This window comes from Actinia tenebrosa, unplaced genomic scaffold (genome assembly GCF_029948245.1).
Source record: "Actinia tenebrosa isolate PJP-AT-01 unplaced genomic scaffold, QUT_ActTen_1.0 PGA_scaffold1__47_contigs__length_23844297, whole genome shotgun sequence".
Lineage (NCBI taxonomy): Eukaryota > Metazoa > Cnidaria > Anthozoa > Actiniaria > Actiniidae > Actinia > Actinia tenebrosa.
This window is the reverse complement of record NW_028292578.1, coordinates 8449869-8473113: the sequence shown is the minus strand read 5'-3', so window position 1 is coordinate 8473113 and position 23245 is coordinate 8449869. Positions and strand designations below refer to the sequence as shown.

General features: G+C 41.5%; 1 protein-coding gene across 1 annotated transcript in view; it reads right to left on the bottom strand.

Annotated features, from left to right (window-relative positions):
- LOC116288745 (hemicentin-1) overlaps positions 1-23245 on the bottom strand; it is a 46210-nt gene that overhangs the window by 9669 nt on the left and 13296 nt on the right. The window contains exons 24-45 of the mRNA XM_089032430.1: positions 22935-23213; positions 22163-22438; positions 21835-22032; positions 21422-21679; positions 20937-21224; positions 20468-20746; positions 19963-20220; positions 19378-19635; positions 18588-18875; positions 18130-18405; positions 17760-17843; positions 17348-17602; positions 16954-17232; positions 16459-16734; positions 16129-16386; positions 15786-16040; positions 15295-15582; positions 14659-14934; positions 13717-13974; positions 13361-13615; positions 12930-13208; positions 11885-12160 (exon numbers count right to left, since the gene is read on the bottom strand). Coding sequence (XP_088888556.1) covers positions 11885-12160; positions 12930-13208; positions 13361-13615; positions 13717-13974; positions 14659-14934; positions 15295-15582; positions 15786-16040; positions 16129-16386; positions 16459-16734; positions 16954-17232; positions 17348-17602; positions 17760-17843; positions 18130-18405; positions 18588-18875; positions 19378-19635; positions 19963-20220; positions 20468-20746; positions 20937-21224; positions 21422-21679; positions 21835-22032; positions 22163-22438; positions 22935-23213 — 5697 coding nt within the window. The remainder of the gene's footprint in view (positions 1-11884; positions 12161-12929; positions 13209-13360; positions 13616-13716; positions 13975-14658; positions 14935-15294; positions 15583-15785; positions 16041-16128; positions 16387-16458; positions 16735-16953; positions 17233-17347; positions 17603-17759; positions 17844-18129; positions 18406-18587; positions 18876-19377; positions 19636-19962; positions 20221-20467; positions 20747-20936; positions 21225-21421; positions 21680-21834; positions 22033-22162; positions 22439-22934; positions 23214-23245) is intronic.

Sequence of the window (23245 nt, the reverse complement as noted above, 5' to 3'; positions counted from 1 at the left end):
CGGAAAGACAATGGAGAACATCCGCAAGCGCGTAAGCGTAAAAATAGTCAGCACCAAAGAGGAAGCAGAAGCATACGTGTCACAGCCAGGCTTCGTTAGATACGTAGAAATGCTGAACTTCTACGTGATTCACATGAAAAGGGCAAACCTCTTACTAAACAAGCCCGTTTACACAGGCTTTACGGTGCTGGATCTATCGAAGCTGCTTATGTACGAGTTCTACTACGATAAGCTTAAGCCAAAGTACGGAGACCGCTGTCGCCTCCTGTACACAGACACCGACTCCCTAATTCTAGAAGTGCAAACGGAAGACGTTTACAAAGACTGCCTCCCCGACATAGACGAGTACGACACCAGCGGTTACCCGAAGGAGCACTTCCTTTACTCTGCGAAGAATAAGAAGGTAATTGGGAAGATGAAAGACGAAATGTTAGGAAAACCCATCGTGGAATACGTGGGTCTGAAACCAAAGATGTACAGCGTGCTAAAGTTAGACGGCGTAGAAAAGAAAGCTAAAGGCGTAAAAAAGTATGTGGTTAAGAAGGACATTACGCACGAGTCCTACCTCAACGTATTACGAACACGCAAGGAACAGCGGCATAAGATGAACAGCCTGCGCAGCTATGGTCATCAGATACATAACGTCACGCAGGAGAAGGTGTCACTGTCTGCATTTGACGGTAAGCGATGGATGTGTGATGACGGAGTGCATACGATAGCATTCGGACATCACACGATAAGCAGTTCTTCTTTGACGAACCCACGCGTGGGACCATCATGAAGATAATACAAGATGGGCTGACCCTTCTTAGCTATCGCACTTTGGATCTGGTAAGTTTCCAAAGACCAATTAGGATCCGTAGCTCTTTTGGATCCTCCTTCTAATTCACCCGGCTCATAGAGATATCGGACCGTGACATTACCTAATTTCTTTTCATGGGGGAAGACCGCCCTCGAACTTCTGACGAAGGACTTGTGTTCCACGTGTTTCTTTTTTATGGCATCCCTGGGTTTCATTCCCGTAGCCCTGGCCGCCTCGTTGTTCGAAGCTGCGACGACCTGGGGGAGCCTCTGAGTCCATTCCCTATTGCGTTTGGAGGGATCTTCCAGCTCTTTCCAATACTGGTATCCAAAGAGACGCTCGGCCAGGGTCTTATTGAATCTTTCGACGATGCTCTGACCCCTGTGGTACTCTGCTTTAGCTCTTCTAATCTTAGTGTCGTGGTCTTTCAGGGTCTTGGTAACCACGCCCATAAACTCCGTCCCCGCATCCACTTGCAGCAGCTTAGGCCATTTCAAGACGCGCTCATAAATCCTACCTAGGGCTTCTGCGACTTCTCCAGAATCCTTGCTGATTATGGGTTCGGCGTCCTTGTATCTGCTTGCGATATCGACTACGGTCAAAGCGTACCTATAGGTCTTTCTTCTCACCTTATCGTGCGGTAAGAAAAGCAAATCCGCCTGATGAACTTCATTGGGGGTATTTACGGTGAAGCTGGGTCTGGGAATGTACTTAGGCACGGGAAGATAAACCTGCCAGAGGGTTTGTTTTTTCAACCAGTTCTTAGCCGTTTCGTCTGATACCCTGGCCGCGGTCGCGAGTTTCTTGATAGCTGACGCTCCTTTCCAATAGCCTTCAGGCCCATAGTAAATCCTTTTGAGTTTGTCCTCTACGCGGCCCATTATATGAATTCCAAAACAAGATTGATCTTTCGCCCGTTGAAATCCACCGTCTTTCCGTCCACTTTAATGGTGATGTTTATGCTTTCTACCAAATTAGACAAATCATAGCTTAAAGAAATGGGAGTGTATTCTACTGGGTCAAATGGATTACCCTTAGGTAGGAATTTGGACATAAGAGAAGACTTTTCTCCATTGTTGTAACTATGGACCAAGTCGCAATAGACTTCATAAGAGGATGCGACTTTCCATTTCACATCATATGTATTGCCGCTATTTATTGTGGTACTAGTAAGGCCCAGGAGTTCTACCAATGGACTGCCCTTTAAATTAGCGCTTCCACTATTTTTCTTAAATGTCATTTCATGGGGTAATCCTGTGGTAAGAGTATATCCATGCTTCGCTAGCTCCTTAGCCAGTGTTATGGGGGTGTAATGGGAATCTGGTATTTTTGGTTTGGTGCCGGAAGTTCCGATGACAAAGCCATTAATTAAATTATACCAAGAATTATACAAAGAGCAACTAACCAACCGAACCTTACAGGCTTTGATGGTAGGATTCAAATACGTGGTAAAGTTATTCTTGTCGCTTTCCAAAAAGACGATCATTATATTAGATACGCCAAGGCCACGCCTCCCGCCAGCCCTGCGACTCCTACAAAGACCAATTCATTGTCTTTTTGTTTCTTAGAAGGCTGGTAGTAATTCTTGAACTGAGGCTTTTTCATTCTAAAGTCGGGGTGTGCTTGCGCATAAAGTTTGAAGGCGTAGTCTGTGTTTTCGAAGTTCTTGTCTGCCTGCATTTTGTCTTGGTAGTTCTTATCCAACCAATCCCTGTAAGCTTGTCTTTTTTCATTCCAAGCTGCCACGTCCCGCTGATATTTCTCCAGCGCTAAGTCGTGTCTCTTCCTTTCGGCGGCACCGCTTTTGTCGCCTCTGACTAATCTATCCAAATATTGACCACCATAATTAGCCCCTGTAAATGCTAAAGCTGCAATGACTCCACCTGCGACTAAGCTAACCATTATATGTTAGGCAGGTACTTTTCCTTCCGTAGGTAATCCTTTAGCATGATAGCCCCGCCTACGGCAGCGGTCATTTTAGCAAAATTAGCGAAGCTCTTGCTTGGGTCTTCAGTAAAGTCTTCTTTGAGCACTTTCTTACCCACCCAACCAATACCCGCAACAATAGAAGTAATGATAGCTGCTTCTTCAACAGTTTTCAACAACGCGGTCGACATTATATTACAAAGCGAGAAGGTTATTCCATTTCAGGGATCTTACTTTTTCTAACCTCCACAGGTGCGTGATATGTTGCGGCCTCCCACTTTACTTTTGGCTTCGTAGCCCGCCATTGTAAGTAGAGGCTGCCTGCTGCTATAGCGACTCCTAACGCGCCAATGACGTACCCAGGATTGATAAAGGATTCCTCTTCTCTTTCCTCCACCTTTTCCTCCTTCTTTGCTTTGTTCTTTTTATTCATCTCCGCGAGCTTCTTTCCGGCAGCGACTCTGCCCGGAGATTTAGCCTTGGTAATCTTGGTATCTTCTACGGGAGCCTTTTCTGGTTGTTCTTCGGTGTCACTCATTTTATATTAAGGGACTTGAAGGACTTGACAAGTAACTTGATGACGACTTGACAATGACTTGGCAATGACTTGACAACGACTTGACTAAGTACTTGAGAATGACTTAAGGACGACTTGACTAAGTACTTGAGGTGACTTGACAACGACTTGACTAAGTACTTGAGAATGACTTAAGGACGACTTGACTAAGTACTTGAGGTGACTTGACAACGACTTGACTAGGTACTTGAGGCGACTTGATCAGGTACCTCAGCAAGTGCCGCCTGGAAGACCTTTTCGACTTCTCTGTCCTTCTTGAAGTCCTTCCAAGACACCAGTACCTCCTTCAAGTTGACATGCTGAGCTACGTGAAGTGCCGCAGAGGCGACTGCCATTAACTTACCGCACTTCAAAGACAACCACCCGCAGGTTATCTTAAGTTCTTGGGATATGACATAGTCATCTCTTATGTCCTTCTGTAGTTGCTCCACGTCGTCTATGGGCAGTGCAAGTCCAAGCAATTTAGTCGCAAGTCGGATAGCGGAGTCTGCTACGGCGTCCGTGGTCTTACTTGCAAGGGCGGCCTCGTACCTCTTATGGAACTTCTTAACTTCCTCTTCTGACAACTTATTAACTTGCTCATGGGTAAGTTCCTTGCATATCATTTCTTTACACTTCCCCTAAGACACAAGGATGTTAAGTTGTTCCTTAAGGTTACTTTCGTCTAACTGCGCGGGGACTTCATCTAAGAGCTGCTCAATGTCCATATATGTTAATGGAATACGGAAACCTCAAAGAGAAGATCATCTTGGAATGTTGGTGCGTTTTTAGGTGCCGCATGTATTCGTGTAACTGTTCCTTGGATATCTCACCGCCGTAGTCGCTTAAGATGGTTTCCAGGTCACTCCGGCTCGGAGTATAAAATACTCCGAGCCGGAGTGACCTGGAAACCATCTTAAGCGACTACGGCGGTGAGATATCCAAGGAACAGTTACACGAATACATGCGGCACCTAAAAACGCACCAACATTCCAAGATGATCTTCTCTTTGAGGTTTCCGTATTCCATTAACATATATGGACATTGAGCAGCTCTTAGATGAAGTCCCCGCGCAGTTAGACGAAAGTAACCTTAAGGAACAACTTAACATCCTTGTGTCTTCGGGGAAGTGTAAAGAAATGATAGGCAAGGAACTTACCCATGAGCAAGTTAATAAGTTGTCAGAAGAGGAAGTTAAGAAGTTCCATAAGAGGTACGAGGCCGCCCTTGCAAGTAAGACCACGGACGCCGTAGCAGACTCCGCTATCCGACTTGCGACTAAATTGCTTGGACTTGCACTGCCCATAGACGACGTGGAGCAACTACAGAAGGACATAAGAGATGACTATGTCATATCCCAAGAACTTAAGATAACCTGCGGGTGGTTGTCTTTGAAGTGCGGTAAGTTAATGGCAGTCGCCTCTGCGGCACTTCACGTAGCTCAGCATGTCAACTTGAAGGAGGTACTGGTGTCTTGGAAGGACTTCAAGAAGGACAGAGAAGTCGAAAAGGTCTTCCAGGCGGCACTTGCTGAGGTACCTGATCAAGTCGCCTCAAGTACCTAGTCAAGTCGTTGTCAAGTCACCTCAAGTACTTAGTCAAGTCGTCCTTAAGTCATTCTCAAGTACTTAGTCAAGTCGTTGTCAAGTCACCTCAAGTACTTAGTCAAGTCGTCCTTAAGTCATTCTCAAGTACTTAGTCAAGTCGTTGTCAAGTCATTGCCAAGTCATTGTCAAGTCGTCATCAAGTTACTTGTCAAGTCCTTCAAGTCCCTTAATATAAAATGAGTGACACCGAAGAACAACCAGAAAAGGCTCCCGTAGAAGATACCAAGATTACCAAGGCTAAATCTCCGGGCAGAGTCGCTGCCGGAAAGAAGCTCGCGGAGATGAATAAAAAGAACAAAGCAAAGAAGGAGGAAAAGGTGGAGGAAAGAGAAGAGGAATCCTTTATCAATCCTGGGTACGTCATTGGCGCGTTAGGAGTCGCTATAGCAGCAGGCAGCCTCTACTTACAATGGCGGGCTACGAAGCCAAAAGTAAAGTGGGAGGCCGCAACATATCACGCACCTGTGGAGGTTAGAAAAAGTAAGATCCCTGAAATGGAATAACCTTCTCGCTTTGTAATATAATGTCGACCGCGTTGTTGAAAACTGTTGAAGAAGCAGCTATCATTACTTCTATTGTTGCGGGTATTGGTTGGGTGGGTAAGAAAGTGCTCAAAGAAGACTTTACTGAAGACCCAAGCAAGAGCTTCGCTAATTTTGCTAAAATGACCGCTGCCGTAGGCGGGGCTATCATGCTAAAGGATTACCTACGGAAGGAAAAGTACCTGCCTAACATATAATGGTTAGCTTAGTCGCAGGTGGAGTCATTGCAGCTTTAGCATTTACAGGGGCTAATTATGGTGGTCAATATTTGGATAGATTAGTCAGAGGCGACAAAAGCGGTGCCGCCGAAAGGAAGAGACACGACTTAGCGCTGGAGAAATATCAGCGGGACGTGGCAGCTTGGAATGAAAAAAGACAAGCTTACAGGGATTGGTTGGATAAGAACTACCAAGACAAAATGCAGGCAGACAAGAACTTCGAAAACACAGACTACGCCTTCAAACTTTATGCGCAAGCACACCCCGACTTTAGAATGAAAAAGCCTCAGTTCAAGAATTACTACCAGCCTTCTAAGAAACAAAAAGACAATGAATTGGTCTTTGTAGGAGTCGCAGGGCTGGCGGGAGGCGTGGCCTTGGCGTATCTAATATAATGATCGTCTTTTTGGAAAGCGACAAGAATAACTTTACCACGTATTTGAATCCTACCATCAAAGCCTGTAAGGTTCGGTTGGTTAGTTGCTCTTTGTATAATTCTTGGTATAATTTAATTAATGGCTTTGTCATCGGAACTTCCGGCACCAAACCAAAAATACCAGATTCCCATTACACCCCCATAACACTGGCTAAGGAGCTAGCGAAGCATGGATATACTCTTACCACAGGATTACCCCATGAAATGACATTTAAGAAAAATAGTGGAAGCGCTAATTTAAAGGGCAGTCCATTGGTAGAACTCCTGGGCCTTACTAGTACCACAATAAATAGCGGCAATACATATGATGTGAAATGGAAAGTCGCATCCTCTTATGAAGTCTATTGCGACTTGGTCCATAGTTACAACAATGGAGAAAAGTCTTCTCTTATGTCCAAATTCCTACCTAAGGGTAATCCATTTGACCCAGTAGAATACACTCCCATTTCTTTAAGCTATGATTTGTCTAATTTGGTAGAAAGCATAAACATCACCATTAAAGTGGACGGAAAGACGGTGGATTTCAACGGGCGAAAGATCAATCTTGTTTTGGAATTCATATAATGGGCCGCGTAGAGGACAAACTCAAAAGGATTTACTATGGGCCTGAAGGCTATTGGAAAGGAGCGTCAGCTATCAAGAAACTCGCGACCGCGGCCAGGGTATCAGACGAAACGGCTAAGAACTGGTTGAAAAAACAAACCCTCTGGCAGGTTTATCTTCCCGTGCCTAAGTACATTCCCAGACCCAGCTTCACCGTAAATACCCCCAATGAAGTTCATCAGGCGGATTTGCTTTTCTTACCGCACGATAAGGTGAGAAGAAAGACCTATAGGTACGCTTTGACCGTAGTCGATATCGCAAGCAGATACAAGGACGCCGAACCCATAATCAGCAAGGATTCTGGAGAAGTCGCAGAAGCCCTAGGTAGGATTTATGAGCGCGTCTTGAAATGGCCTAAGCTGCTGCAAGTGGATGCGGGGACGGAGTTTATGGGCGTGGTTACCAAGACCCTGAAAGACCACGACACTAAGATTAGAAGAGCTAAAGCAGAGTACCACAGGGGTCAGAGCATCGTCGAAAGATTCAATAAGACCCTGGCCGAGCGTCTCTTTGGATACCAGTATTGGAAAGAGCTGGAAGATCCCTCCAAACGCAATAGGGAATGGACTCAGAGGCTCCCCCAGGTCGTCGCAGCTTCGAACAACGAGGCGGCCAGGGCTACGGGAATGAAACCCAGGGATGCCATAAAAAAGAAACACGTGGAACACAAGTCCTTCGTCAGAAGTTCGAGGGCGGTCTTCCCCCATGAAAAGAAATTAGGTAATGTCACGGTCCGATATCTCTATGAGCCGGGTGAATTAGAAGGAGGATCCAAAAGAGCTACGGATCCTAATTGGTCTTTGGAAACTTACCAGATCCAAAGTGCGATAGCTAAGAAGGGTCAGCCCATCTTGTATTATCTTCATGATGGTCCCACGCGTGGGTTCGTCAAAGAAGAACTGCTTATCGTGTGATGTCCGAATGCTATCGTATGCACTCCGTCATCACACATCCATCGCTTACCGTCAAATGCAGACAGTGACACCTTCTCCTGCGTGACGTTATGTATCTGATGACCATAGCTGCGCAGGCTGTTCATCTTATGCCGCTGTTCCTTGCGTGTTCGTAATACGTTGAGGTAGGACTCGTGCGTAATGTCCTTCTTAACCACATACTTTTTTACGCCTTTAGCTTTCTTTTCTACGCCGTCTAACTTTAGCACGCTGTACATCTTTGGTTTCAGACCCACGTATTCCACGATGGGTTTTCCTAACATTTCGTCTTTCATCTTCCCAATTACCTTCTTATTCTTCGCAGAGTAAAGGAAGTGCTCCTTCGGGTAACCGCTGGTGTCGTACTCGTCTATGTCGGGGAGGCAGTCTTTGTAAACGTCTTCCGTTTGCACTTCTAGAATTAGGGAGTCGGTGTCTGTGTACAGGAGGCGACAGCGGTCTCCGTACTTTGGCTTAAGCTTATCGTAGTAGAACTCGTACATAAGCAGCTTCGATAGATCCAGCACCGTAAAGCCTGTGTAAACGGGCTTGTTTAGTAAGAGGTTTGCCCTTTTCATGTGAATCACGTAGAAGTTCAGCATTTCTACGTATCTAACGAAGCCTGGCTGTGACACGTATGCTTCTGCTTCCTCTTTGGTGCTGACTATTTTTACGCTTACGCGCTTGCGGATGTTCTCCATTGTCTTTCCGAACACGCTGTTGTTCATCAGTTTGAAGAGGTTTTTCTCGAAGTCATTTTTCGCTGCGGTACGCTTTTGCGTGTTAAAGTCAATGTAGGGGCGCATCCAGGGTTCCTGCGTGAATTTTAGGACTCTGTGGATCTTCTCTACGCGCATTCCGTGTCGCACGTAGAACTGCAGGTTGCGGTAATGTACCACATACTTCTTCTTATCCATCAGGTTCATAGTTAGTTTCCTGTACGGTTTGTAACCAGGGCACATTTGCTTTCGCAGCGGACTTAGCTGCTTAAATGGTATCTCTATCGCTTCTGGTGCTAATGGGAACTCATCGTGCGCGTCGTGCAGGCGCTCTGGGTACTCCAGATCCACTTCTAAGACGTAACCCTTGTCTTCCTCCTTTCCTACCTGCATGTAGAAGTCTATCGGCTTCACTGGATCCCATTCGAAGTCTCTCACAGGTAGGTACTGTGACATTGCCCAACCATAAAGGTTATTCGCATCCAGGTAGTAAATGTATGTGGTTGGTTTCTCTGGGTCGTGCTCTACTAAGGGGTTGTTTGCGCGGGCGTAACGTCGGCTGGGTCCGCATACGCCGCCACGAATACCGTCTTCCATAAACCGATACATGTCGTACTCCGTTAGGAGATCCAACTGCGCATTTGTCTTCTTTAACAAAGCACTCCAGCTGAGCCCAGGAGCCGTGTAGAAATTAGCGGGATCCAATCCGTAATATTCCATAGCCATCTTTCTGAAGCTTTGGAAAACATCTGCAAGCAGCACTACGTCAGACCTTAGGTAGATGTCGTGGTAGTCACCCATGTTCTCTCAGGAGTACTTTTCCCACACGTCTAACGCATGCTGGTACTCCTCATCCTTTATACCAGACTCGTTTAGGGTGCTGTAGAAGCGATCTTTGGGTGGTAGGGGTTCTTTGAATCGATCCCAGGAGTCCATGTATTCGTATGGGTAGACTCCTTTCCTTTCCGCGCCGTATTGACTGGAAATGGGAAAGTTGGTGTTATACTTTACGAGGTTTGCTAAGGAGTCCGCCATAAACTGCTGCGAATCTAAGAACTTTAGCTTACCCACAGTTACGGACATGTACCTTTCTTTGTTGTTGGGTATGCACTTTACTTCGGAGCCGTCTGTTCCTTGTAAAAGTAAGTGACTGTCGTAACCCCTTAAATTGTGAAAGAATACGGGTATTTCCATTTCTGGGTCTACTTTGAAGTTTATATTGCATTTCCAATGAGCCGCTCCTCTGTATTTACCCGTGATGTGGCAGTGATCTCTAACCTTATCCACATAGAAATCCTCAACAAATGCTTTGTGGCAGTGAATGCAGTGCGTGGAGGGCTTTCCCGGCTTCTCACCTTTCTTAGCATACTTCCCGCATTTAAAATGAGCTTCTCCTAGATACTTTCCATCTTCATCCCACGCTTTCTTGGCTCGTCTTCCAAACTGGAGAAGCGTATGTTGACAAATGTGGCATTTCTTTGCCTTGGTAAAAGCCTCCTGGTTCTCTTTGGTAAATTCCATCTTCTTTGGACGTCTTAATTGTTCTCTTATCTCCCCCTCCTCTTCTCGCAATGCTTCTAGAAACTCATTAGCTGCGTTCTTACCTCGGTAAATCACAGGAGGGTTTGCTTTACCGTCTGATCTGACTACTATGTAACCAAAGGAGCAGATCTCGTGTAATCCTACCTTATTCGTGGCGCCACGTTTCTGCTCTTCCTTAGTTATCAACGCTTCGAAGTCTGCATATATCACGTAAGGCACTTGCATCTGCTTTTGATGGTCTGCGTATGAAAGCTCTTTGTTGGTGGGCATCTGGATCCGTTGCGCCACTTCTTCGACTCCGCGGCAGATCTCATCGTGTTTCTTTAGGGTATTTAAGGATGTAAATGACAGCAAGCAGCAGTCACAGAAGTACTTTTTGCCTTTGTGCTTAGTATGTCTGTAGAATAGTCTGCTAATGTGTTTAACCCATGAGTAGTGTCCGCCGTGGTAGAATAAATGTACGCGCTCTCCTTTACTTTTTGACAGAACTAACGGTACTATCGTCTGCTCTCTGACTCCGTAAACGTTAATTGCTAGATCGTTTATTTCCTCAAATATGGGGATGTCTATCAACTGCATGGGAAATTCCACACCATCCCACTCTAAATCGTCTGTGGGATACTTACTTGTCCTACAGGGATCCTTCTCTGCTGGATACAGTGCAGACCTGATTGCCCACATAAAGCATCGATTGTCTTCATTCTTCACGTTTACAATAGCCTTCTTCCTTTCTACCCACGTTGGTAGCGGTACGTAACTCCCCCCTCGTATGGGTACGTACCTTGCCATGCTAACCTCCATACCTTCTACCTCCTCCACTGTCCAACCTGATCCTTCTTTCGTGTAGTTAGACAGCGACTCCATTATTGCTTCTAAGGCTTCGCTGAGTGACCTATCCAGATTCGTGGACTCTAATATCACTAACGACTTTGATCGCAGCATTGCTGTCGTCGTTACCTCATCTTTTGATAAACTTACTTCTACCATTATACTCGCTTTCAGGGCTCCTAATTCTTCTATGCCTTTTCGAAGCGTTCTCTTGACCTTCCTTTCTGACTGACGCCAAAACTGCCTAACGTCAATCTCACCGTTACCGGGTATTGACACCGTTTCGAAATTGCTTTGGGATTCCATCTATATAATAGGAAATATCTTATACCTAATTCCAGACCCTTTTCAGATCGTCGTAGTCATACTCACAATCCTGACAATGCCAAAACAATTTAACCTTAGTCTCAAACTTCTTACCACATCCACAATCATAGCTGCTCATACATTTCGTCTTCATCTTCAAATGCTTCTTTAAGTCCACTTCTTTCTTAAAAGTTCTCTTACAATCTTCGCACTCCATATATAGACTAACATATTTGCGCTGTTGCCCCCAACCACACTTGGAGTGGGTTGTTTCCGTAGGTGGATTTTTGACACGGGTCTTGCCCGTGTTGAGATTGCGCTGGAACCCCCATTCCCTATACTACTTCACACTGCTGGTACGGTTTGTCTGATAGGGTGTGTCTAAAAACGAAAATGAAAATTTTATATACATCGAGCTAATTATCAGTAATTATATATCACTGAATATATATATCACCCGCATATGAAGGTGCCAGAAAAGCTGTTGCTCTTTTTAGTGGAATGGGACAATCTTAATAGGTGGCGCAACCTTTCAGAAACGTAATATAATGTTATCTGCTTTCCTACTTTTGACTGTAATTTATCAATTAGTTTATTGGTTCGTTATATGTGTAGGAAAAGCGATGACAAAATCCTCATACTTTCAGAGCAAATGATTATAATACTGTGCCGCATATCATTTTCGTCGCATTCATGGCCATAATGTAATAGTAATGCACAGGAACTCATAGTAGTGGCTTAGGTTATCATGTCTACGAATTTTTATAAATTTGCATAGGTCAAATATTTGTTTAGTGTAGATAGCTTCCTTTAACCACTGAACATAAACTCTAAATTCAAATAGAGACCAACAAAGTGTAAACTTACAGATGACGTTAACATGAACGGCTTCTTTTATTGGACTCCCTACCCCATTATTGACTTCACATTGGTAGAAACCTGTGTTTTGCTTTGTTAATCTGTCAAAATGATAAACAAGAACATTTCGAATTCCTTTGTTCGTTGCTAGAGCATTTGAGTTCCCTACTTTTGTCCATGTGATATTAGGAGTTGGACACCCAGTCGCAGTACAGTTCAGGAATAGCACATCTCCCTCTTCAGCGGTCAAACTTTTGTTTCGTGCAATTTGCAAAGTAGGAAGAACTAGAACGAGAGCAAGAAAAGCATTTCATCAATTGCGTTTTATTTAAAAATCAGTAAAGCTTTCCACAATGCTATCATAATCTTATAGAAAGAAAAGGCCCTTTTAAAGTGAGAACTATGTAAAACAAAATTCAATTCAATATAAATAACACTTATAAAAGGACCTACACCCTTCTATAAACCAAATGGATTGTATGTATAAACTCAGGCGAAAGATTTATTTGCCAATGGAAATGCAAGAAATATCCATTATATTGCCAATGGTGAGGGTATAATACTGATATCGTAAGTGATCGCAAGTAGATTTTGTTGTCTATGTTGTTGTTGTTTCTGTTGAGGCGTGGTGTTAGAATTCCTGTCCCTAGAGATCTATTTCCATTTTCTATGAACAATTTGTTATTATAAAATAGCTGTTATGAATGTCGCGTTGTGATTGGTTTGGAGCGCGTGCTTTATGAGAGCCCATTGCACGCGCGCGCACTTTCCGTTGCGTCATTCCTATCTATTATTGTAATTTGTATTTTATAAAAGAAATAAAAAACTTGCTTGCTGTGCTGTGTGCAGTCATAAAGCACTTGGGGATTGGCAGAACACTCGAGAAGTGTTATGCCAACCCCCGCGTGCTTTATGACAGCACACAGCACGCGCGCGCGTTTTCTATTTCTTTATTATCTGTCATTTTCTTGAGGTTAAGTGCTGACTTAGAAAGGAACCTTAGTTCAATAATAATTTATACTTCATTAGCTTATTTGTAGCATTTAATCCTCACCTCCAACAGTCACATTTCTGTACGCTCTTTCTCCAGTCCCTGCCATATTCCTGGTATAACAAGAAAAATCCATTACGGAACATTGGTTAACAGCTGTAACAACTAGTCTTCCAAAACAGGTGCTGCTTGACAGATTGGACAAAAGCCTATCTCCTTTGTAGAATTTTATGTTACATAAAGACGGTTTAGCTACCGACTGACATGTCAATAAGATTTCTTCTCCAACAATAAGTAAATTACTGCTTTTGTTTGTAAAAAGTCTTGTGTTTTCGGGTTTAACTGCAAAAAAATTAAACATATATCAACCCACTTTTAAAAGTTGCCTGCACAAAATAGGAAAACAACTCGGTCTGAGTCAAATTTGGGGTGCGCAAAAACATTTTGTTTACTGCAGCAAACATAGTTTTAATCAACAACGTAGCAATACTTACACGTGACAGTGATGGCTGATCGAGCAGTTGCTGCAGGACACTCATTTCCATTGTGTGCTGTACATTGGTACGTAGCCTCGTCTCCACGAACAATACTTCTGAAGGTGTAACTAGAACCTTCAGGATATGATGAACCACCAACTTTACTCCAAGTCACATTCATTGGATCACTACCCGTTACATTGCACATAAGAACCACTCTGTCTCCTTCTACTACAGTCTTGTCTGGTGTCGAAAACGTTATCGTAGGAGGAGCTGAAATATAGAACACCCTTTGTTTATTTATTTGACGCTTCGAAAGCGTTTTGGAGAGGATTTGTGCTTTTAGAGTATTAATAGATTGTGAACAAACTTACACTTTGTAGCAATCATAACTGTGGCAATCTGCCCAGTTCCAACAGTGTTATTTGGTTCACACAGGTATGTGTTGTTGCCTGCTAGTTGAACATTCAACTGATAGACTCCAGACATGCTGGTATGTAGAAGATGATCATTCAAGTAGAAGCGATATTCATGTGCTGGTGGGTTGGCATTCGTTGTACATTGTAACGTAACTGAGTCATTAAGGCAGTTTCTACTGAGTGTGCTGGTCAGGGTTGTTAGATAAGGTTGATCTTGATTTGTTTAAACAATTGAGATAAAAGAAAAGTTAGCTCAGAAGTTGTAAAAACGATTACTCACTGTTATCTTTAATGTTAATTGATCTAGTTTACAAACTAGCGAACTTGGGGACACCTGAATAGCCAACTTATTAGGAACACCTTATAGCAAACTAAATGTGGACACATAAATAGGAAACTAATTGGGGACACCTGAATGTCAAACAATAAGCCTGAAGCGCGATGACGTTTTACCCCCGTCTCTAGACCATAATCCTTTTTACACTGCTCTTGTTCTTTAATTATGACTATTGTTCCTGTATTCTCTAAGGAATCAAAAATTTCAATATGACAGAATTTTAAAAACCATTATGGTATAGAGTCGGGGGTAAAACGTCCCCTCGCTTCAGGATTATTCAGTTACTTTTTCTTAATCTTATAGTCGCCATGTTTATTGTCCATATTTTAACAAACAATGCGTTTCGAACCGATAAAATAAATCTGTGCACATTTCTGTTATGTCTTATGAATATTAATCATGTTGTAACCTGAGCGAATGCGCATTATTATGTTAGAGACTGAACCTCGTGTAGCTACGCAATGTTGTTGGCTAAATAAATAGGTTGATTCAGAGTTCTACAGTTATTTCGAGCTTACAGACACAGCAATTTCCCTGTGTGTCTTTTCCTAAATACTCACATGTTACATTCACATAGATTATTCTGTGAAGGGGACTTCCAACAACTCCATTGTCTACTGTGCAATTGTAATAACCAGTGTCATTTTTGTTCAACGTCTTCATCCAATAAGACAAAAAGAAGTCGTTGCCACTAACTAGTGGTGTGTTCACTCCTGTCTTCGTCCACGTTATATTTGGTGTTGGGCATCCTGTGGCAGTGCAGTTCACTTCTAAAGCATCTCCTTCCACCATCGTTATTGAATCACTGTGTTTGGCAATGCTCATAGTGACGGGAACTGAAATGAGAAGTGTAAAAGTAAAAAATATCTATATAGGTTAGAATGCTACTTTATTTACCCATTTTAGATTTATCATGTAATGCAGCAAGGAAGTAGGAATGTAGTTTTGGTGGAGGAAAGGGGAAAGAGGATTTAAGTTAAAATCGGGTTGCATAGACAATTGTTAAACTGCAGTGTTGTGATCAAATGCATAGCTTATTTTATCATTTGTAATTGCCCTTCTTCTAAGTTCAATGAATCCTTGTTTTTAGTCTATCGAGTCACTTGTGTCTTCATACTAAAAGTATGATTTTCAATGTCTTTTTTTATATTCAATCAAGAACAAAATTGAGAAATACAACTCTACGTGGCTTTTACCTTTTATCGTCAAGTTAATTTTTGCCTCTTCTTGCACGTATTGGTTTCTAGCTCTGCATGAATACTCCTCTAGGTCACATCCATCAATACTGTGTATCACGTGACTAGCAGCATCTGCTCCTGCGCATGTCTTATCATAGAAGCTTTGGATAACAGTGTTGCCATGGTAAAACGTCACGTTGCATTGTTGTGGAATCAATATTGATGCACACGACAATCTTACAATGTCCCCTTTGACGAAAATGTTGTCACTTTTGTTTGTTGATATGGAAGTATTTCCTGGTTGGTCTGGTGTACAAGATAACAGGAAAACTTTTACACAGAAATTAATACAACCCTTTCATGATTGGGTCTCATGCCACTGACTATTATTGAAACCAGTAATTAAGCCAAATTGTCCTAAAGTTTCTTCGATGTCCAACAAATTACAAACGATAATTATTATTCAAACTAAGCTAAGTATACGATTTCAACAATATACGAAGCCTTACGTAAGACAGTAATGGATGATCGAGCAGTTTCTGCAGGACACTCATTTCCATTATGTGCTGTACATTGGTACGTAGCCTCGTCTCCACGTACAATACTTGTGAAGGCGTAACTAGAACCTTCAGGATATGATGAGACACCAACTTTACTCCAAGTCACGTTCATTGGATCACTACCCGTTACATTGCACATAAGAACCACTCTGTCTCCAAATACTACAGTCTGGTTTGGAGACGACCAAGTTATCTGTGGAGGAGCTAAAATAGAGAAATCTCACAGTTTATCTATCACACGCCTCCAAAGAACAATGCAGAACACGTGTGCTTTTAGAACATACAAACTTACACTTTGTAGGAATATCAACTGTCGCATTCTGTCCAGATCCAACAGTGTTCTTTGGTTCACACTTGTATGTGTTATTGCCTGCTTGTGGAACATTCAACTGATAGACTCTAGACATGCTGGTATGTACAAGCTGATCATTCAAGTAGAAGCGATATTCATGTGCTGGTGGGTTGCCGTTTGTTGTACATTGTAACGTAACTGTGTCGTTCAGACAGGCCTCAGTCTTTGTGCTGGTCAGATTTGTCAGATATGGTTTGTCTGGGGAAAATGAAAGAAGCAATTAAATAACAGATATTTTCTATCGTTACCATTTGATCTCATTGAACTTACAAGTAACATTGAGGAATATGGCCTTTATCGCTGGACTTCCCACTACACCGTTGTTCACACTACACTGATAAGTGCCTGTGTCTTGCTTCGTCAGGCTCGCAAAAGTCTTATTCAGTACAACACCACTGCCCTGCTCGAGGAGTGAAGATACACCAGACTTGGTCCATGTGACATTTGGTGTTGGACATCCTGTTGGAGTGCAGCTCAGAGACAAAGAATCTCCTTCTACCATAACAATGGTATCAGATAATGGCACAACACTCACGCCAGGTGGAACTTTTGAAACAAAATTGGATAATAAAATTCAGAATCAGTATCAATATTCATTCGAAGATAACGAACGTCTCACACAATATAATCATATGAGAAAGAGCCGAAATAAGGGTCGGAATACAGCTAACTACCTCTATGTCCCAGATTAAAAAATTAGCGGGAATTTGAGGCATCGCTTCTTTGTAGGCGCATTAACACTTGAAAATTGGTATCGAGAATTACCTTTTACAGTGACATTGTAATAAACTTTTTTGCCGTTTCCTGCTTCATTCACTGCAAAGCAAGAGAAACTCTCCTCGTTGCATCCTTGAATGCTAAATATTACGTGACTTGCAGTACACGTGCTGCTGGACTTGTTAGACAATAGCCGATCTCCCTGATAAAATAGCACGTGACAAGTAGAGGGTTTTGCTCGTGATTGACATGTCAACATCACTGCTTCTCCAAGTAACAAAACATTGCTGCTTTTGTTGAGTGTAATGTTCGTGTTTTCTGGTTTGTCTACAGAAAACAGTACATAAACACTTATTATGAAGTTGATTTTCAAACATAATAAAATTCAGATTAACCGATCTCACTTTTCATTATGCAACGCATATCAAAATAAATTCCTTACATATAACAGTGATAGCTGATCGAGCATTTGCTGCAGGACACTCATTTCCATTGTGTGCTGTACATTGGTACGTAGCCTCGTCTCCACGTACAATACTTGTGAAGGTGTAACTAGAACCTTCAGGATATGATGAACCACCAACTTTACTCCAAGTCACGTTCATTGGATCACTACCCGTTACATTGCACATAAGGGCCACTCTGTTTCCTTCTACTACAGTCCGGTTTGGAGACATCCACGTTATCTGTGGTGGTGCTGAAACATGAATTCAATAATAGTACTCGTTTTATGCTAACCTTCTATTGGTATTCTGACAATTATTTGCTGAAATGTCTGCAACTATTTGTAACACGTATATGTAGTTATTCGTTTTTCTCTTATCTACAGTATCCTCTTTAAGTAACAAACGTACCTTTGGTGACAATAATTACCGTCGCATTCTGCCCAGCTCTAACAGCGTTCTTTGGTTCACACTTGTATGTGTTATTGCCTGCAACTGATAGACTCAACTGATAGACTCCAGACATGCTAGTATGTACAAGCTGATCATTCAAGTAGAAGCGATATTCATGTGCTGGTGGGTTGGCATTTGTTGTACATTGTAACGTAACTGAGTCATTCAGGCAGGCCTTACTCATTGTGCTGGTCAGGGTTGTCTGATGTGGTTTATTTGGAACATTAATTAATGATCATTTGTAAGGATTTTTGATAAGGATTTTATTGCATGACGAATGTATTACCAAACGTATTGACAATGCTTTACAAAGAAAGGTATTACTCACATGTTACATTCACATAGATTGTTCTGTGAAGGGGACTTCCAACAACTCCATTGTCTACTGTGCAATTGTAATAACCAGTGTCATTTTTGTTCAACGTCTTCATCCAATAAGACAAAAAGAAGTCGTTGCCACTAACTAGAGGTGTGTTCAATCCTGTCTTTGTCCATGTGATATTTGGTGTTGGGCATCCTGTGGCAGTGCAGTTCAGTACCAAGGCGGTTCCTTCCACCATCGTTATAGGATCGCGTGATGGGACAACACTGATATTAGCAGGAACTGGATCAAAAGAATTACAAGAAAAAGACGTCAAATCCATTTTAATGTTTAAAAACACATATTTATAATCTCCACCATCAAAGCACTTCTATTTGCAGTTATTTTAGCATGATTTATATTATTCCTCTTGTCGGTATTTGCACGAACTTTCAGCTTGACTTTCCTTTTTATTTTTTTCTTACCTTTTATTGTCAGGTTGATTTTTGCCTCTTGTTTTCCGTACTGGTTTCTAGCAGCGCATGAATATTCTTCCAAGTTACATCCATCAATACTTTTTATCACGTGACTAGCAGCATCTGCTCCTGCGCATGTCTTATCATAGTAGCTTTGAATAACAGTGTTGCCATGGTAAAACGTCACGTTGCACAATTGTGGTTTTGATGTTGACGAGCAGGACAAATTCAAACTGTCTCCCTTGAGGAAAGTGTTGTCGCTTCTATTGGTTGATATGGTGGTATTTTCAGGTTTATCTTAAGACATGGAGTATTATCAGAAAAAATGTATATTAGTTGTAATTGCAAAGATGTAATTATTAATATAACAATAATAACAATAATAATGATAATAATAATAATAATAATAATAATAATAATAATGAAAATAATGATTTATATAGCGTTCATTATTTTGAAAATGATTGTTAATTTATTAATGAAATACAACACTATAGCTCAATAAATTTGGAGCAATGCTTTCACAATAGTAAAATCAATACTTATACAACAATATATCATATGCCTTCTTAAAAAGCCTGTTCTTGAGATCTTTCTTAAAAGCACCGATACATAGGCTGGACCTAATGATCATTGGCAGGGAAATTAATTGGCTCGTATTTTCTTGTAAACATATATAACTAGTGTGAGACGTTACTAGTGCTTGTGTCATTAGACGCTCTGCTTTGTTCCCCCCCCCCATTTAAGGTTTTAGGATCTCTTTGAGCTTAAAGCAAACAATATCTACCTCAATACTTACAGTCCACAGTAAGGTAAGCATCAGCTTCAGCTCGTGGACATTCGTCTCCATTCTTGACTGTTACCACGACACGACCTTCATCAGTTCGATTTACCTTCTGTAAATAGATTGCCCGTCCATTCAGAGCCTCCACGAACTGACCAGACGTATTCCAGTACACGTTAAGAGGTCCAGTACCATTGATAGTGATTGTAAAATTGACATCAGAACCTTCGGTTACAGTCATGTTTTGTGGTAGAACGATTATGGTTGGTGGACCTGAGATCATTAGTGCTTACATATTAGAAATACTTTGTCTTAGCGTGCTTTGTGGGAGCGCTGACTGAGCAGTACAAAATCGTAAATACTGTTAACAATTGCTGGTCCATTTTCCCTAATATAAATAATGCTAGTGCAGCAAAGGTGGTGTGCGCGCTTTTGATTGGTTAAGAACTATGATATATCGGTGAACAGAGAATACAGCATCAGGAAGCACCGACAGCACTCTTTACATTTCTGCCGTACGTTTATTACTTTCTGCATGCTGTATTACTAAATGGACCAGCCAAAACCTGTTTTATTTCAAAATAATTCTATTTAACGCACCCTTAGTCTGAATGACAACTGTCGCATTCTGTCCAGCTCCAACAGTGTTCTTTGGTTCACACTTGTATGTGTTATTGCCTGCTTGTGGAACATTCAACTGATAGACTCCAGACATGCTGGTATGTACAAGCTGATCATTCAAGTAGAAGCGATATTCATGTGCTGGTGGGTTGGCAGTTGTTGTACATTGTAACGTAACTGTGTCATTCAGACAGGCCTTACTCACTGTGCTGGTCAGGTTCGTAAGATAAGGTTTATCTGGAACATTAATTCATGATCATTTGTTATTTTAAAGCAAGTTACACTAATGACATTGAGAAAGCAATATACTTAAATGGACTTATGTTATTGAATTCCACACAGCTGGGCAACATTTATGCTGTCGTTTAAAGGATTTTTTTCCCCTAACTGCTGAAGATAACGATGACAAAGATGTTCTTCAACTGATTTGCGAAACAACCACACGTAATGAAAATGCTCGACAAAAAGGTATTGTGATACTCACATGTCACATTCACATAGATTGTTCTGTGAAGGGGACTTCCAACAACTCCATTGTCTACTGTGCAATTGTAATAACCAGTGTCATTTTTGTTCAACGTCCTCATCCAATAAGATAAAAAGAAGACATTGCCACTAACTAGAGGTGTGTTCACTCCTGCAGTCTTTGTCCATGTGATATTTGGTGTCGGGCATCCTGTGGCAGTGCAGTTCAGTACTAAAGCATCTCCTTCCACCATCGTCATAGAATCACGTGATGTGGCAACACTGATATTAGCAGGAACTAGAACAAGAGAATTACAAGAAAAAGACGTCAAATCCAGTAAACACATATTCATAATCTCCACCACCTCAGCATCATATCAGTAGCTATTTTAGCATGATTTATATTATTCCTCCCGTCGGTACATGCACAAACTTTCAGCTGGACTTTCCGTAATGTTTTCCTTAGTTTAAAACGCTCTTTTTCTCACCTTTTATTGTCAGAATGATTTTATGCTCTTCTTGCCCGTACTGGTTTCTAGCTCTGCATGAATACTCTTCCAGGTTACATCCATCAATACTGTGTATCACGTGACTAGCAGCATCTGCTCCTGCGCATGTCTTGTTATAGTAGCTTTGAATAACAGTGTTGCCATGGTAAAACGTCACGTTGCACAATTGTGGTTTTGATGTTGAAGCACAGGACAATTTTACACGGTCTCCCTTGAGGAAAGTGTTGTCGCTTCTATTGGTTGATATCGTAGTATTTTCAGGCTTATCTTTACGACATGCAATATTATCAAAATAATGCATGTTGGTTTTTGCAAAAATTTAAGTATTTTAAATCGTATATTTTTCTTGTATACACGACTAGTGAGAAACCTGATTAAGTTAAAACAATACCTTTTTTACGACCTACGGTTTTAGGATCAGATTGAGGTTATAGAAAACATTCAATATCTAACTCTATACTTACAGTCGACAATAAGGTAAGCTTCTGCTTCAGCTCGTGGACATTCATCTCCATTCTTGACTGTTACCAACACAAGACCTTCGTTTGTTCGATTCACTTTTTGTAAATAAATGCGCCGTCCATTCATAACCATCACGAACTTACCAGACGTATTCCAATACACGCTAAGAGGTTCAGTACCATTGATGGTGATCGAAAAATTCACATCAGAACCTTCAGTTACAGTCATGTTTTGTGGTGGAATCATTATCACAGGTGGATCTGAGATCAATAGCACTTTTAGTAAACTAAAGTGCCCAGAATATTAAAGCTACTTCTAAGGAATGGTATTTTATACTAGCGCCGACTGTCATGCTTATAAGGTATGTGCTGATTATCGGGTCGGCCTAGATTTGCTAACAGAAATTACAACGTACCCTTTGTAGGAATTTCAACTGTTGCATTCTGTCCAGATCCAACAGTGTTCTTTGGTTCACACTTGTATGTGTTATTGCCTGCTTGTGGAACATTCAACTGATAGACTCCAGACATGCTGGTATGTGCAAGCTGATCATTCAAGTAGAAGCGATATTCATGTGCTGGTGGGTTGCCGTTTGTTGTACATTGTAACGTAACTGAGTCATTCAACAGGTCCTATTCAGTGTGCTGTTCAGATTTGTCAAATATGGTTTGTCTGGGGAAAATGAAAGATGCCATTAAATAACAGATATTTTCTATCGTTACCATTTGATCTCATGAACTTACAAGTAACATTGAGATATATGGCCTTTACCGCTGGACTTCCCACTACACCGTTGTTTACAGCACACTGATAGCTGCCTGTGTCTTGCTTCGTCAGACTTGCAAAAGTCTTATTCAGTACAACACCACTGCCCTGCTCGAGGAGTGAAGATACACCAGACTTGGTCCATGTGACATTTGGTGTTGGACATCCTGTTGGAGTGCAGCTCAGAGACAAAGAATCTCCTTCTACCATAATAATGGTATTAGATGATGGCACTACACTCACGCCAGGTGGAACTTTTGAAACAAAGTTTAATAATCAAAATATTTGTCTTCACGAACAACACAAATTTTTCATTGACGAAATATCCAAAGAGGCCGTACTTGTACTCCCTATTTTTTGTTGAATTCCTAAAAACCTCCCTTTTCATACACCATGCTGTTCAAACTTATTAGAGCAAATCACAAATCAAATCAACAGTCCAGTCCATGCTCTCCGATTGCGATTCAGAATGACTTAATTTACATGTTGTAAACATTTCCTGATAACAAATTCACTTAATGTATGGAACCTTATTTTTTGTTATGAATTATGCAAATGATGATCGATTGGACTAAAGAAGAATTGAGTGGAGGAGAATAGAAGATCCCATCTCCTTTTTTTCAGTATCGCACCATCTCCTATCAAAACAGTGTTCTTTTTAAAATACTTGTGTCATATCACCAATTATCAAATTTTCCACTTCTATAACTGATTGATAAATGCCATGTTTATTTATTTCTTATTTCTTACCTTCAACTGTGACATTCTGATAAACAACATTACCAATTCCTACTTCGTTTATTGCAACACAAGAAAAATTGTCTCCGTTGCATCCTCGAATGCTTGATATCACGTGACTTGTTGTACAGGTGCTGCTGGACTTGTTAACCAATAGCTGATCTCCCTGATAAAATAGCACGTGACAAGTAGAGGGTTTTGCTTGTGATTGACATGTTAACATCACTGCTTCTCCAAGTATCAAAACATTGTTGCTTTTGTTAAGTGTAATGTTCGTGTTTTCTGGTTTGTCTACAGAAAACAATGCACAGACACTTGTTAGG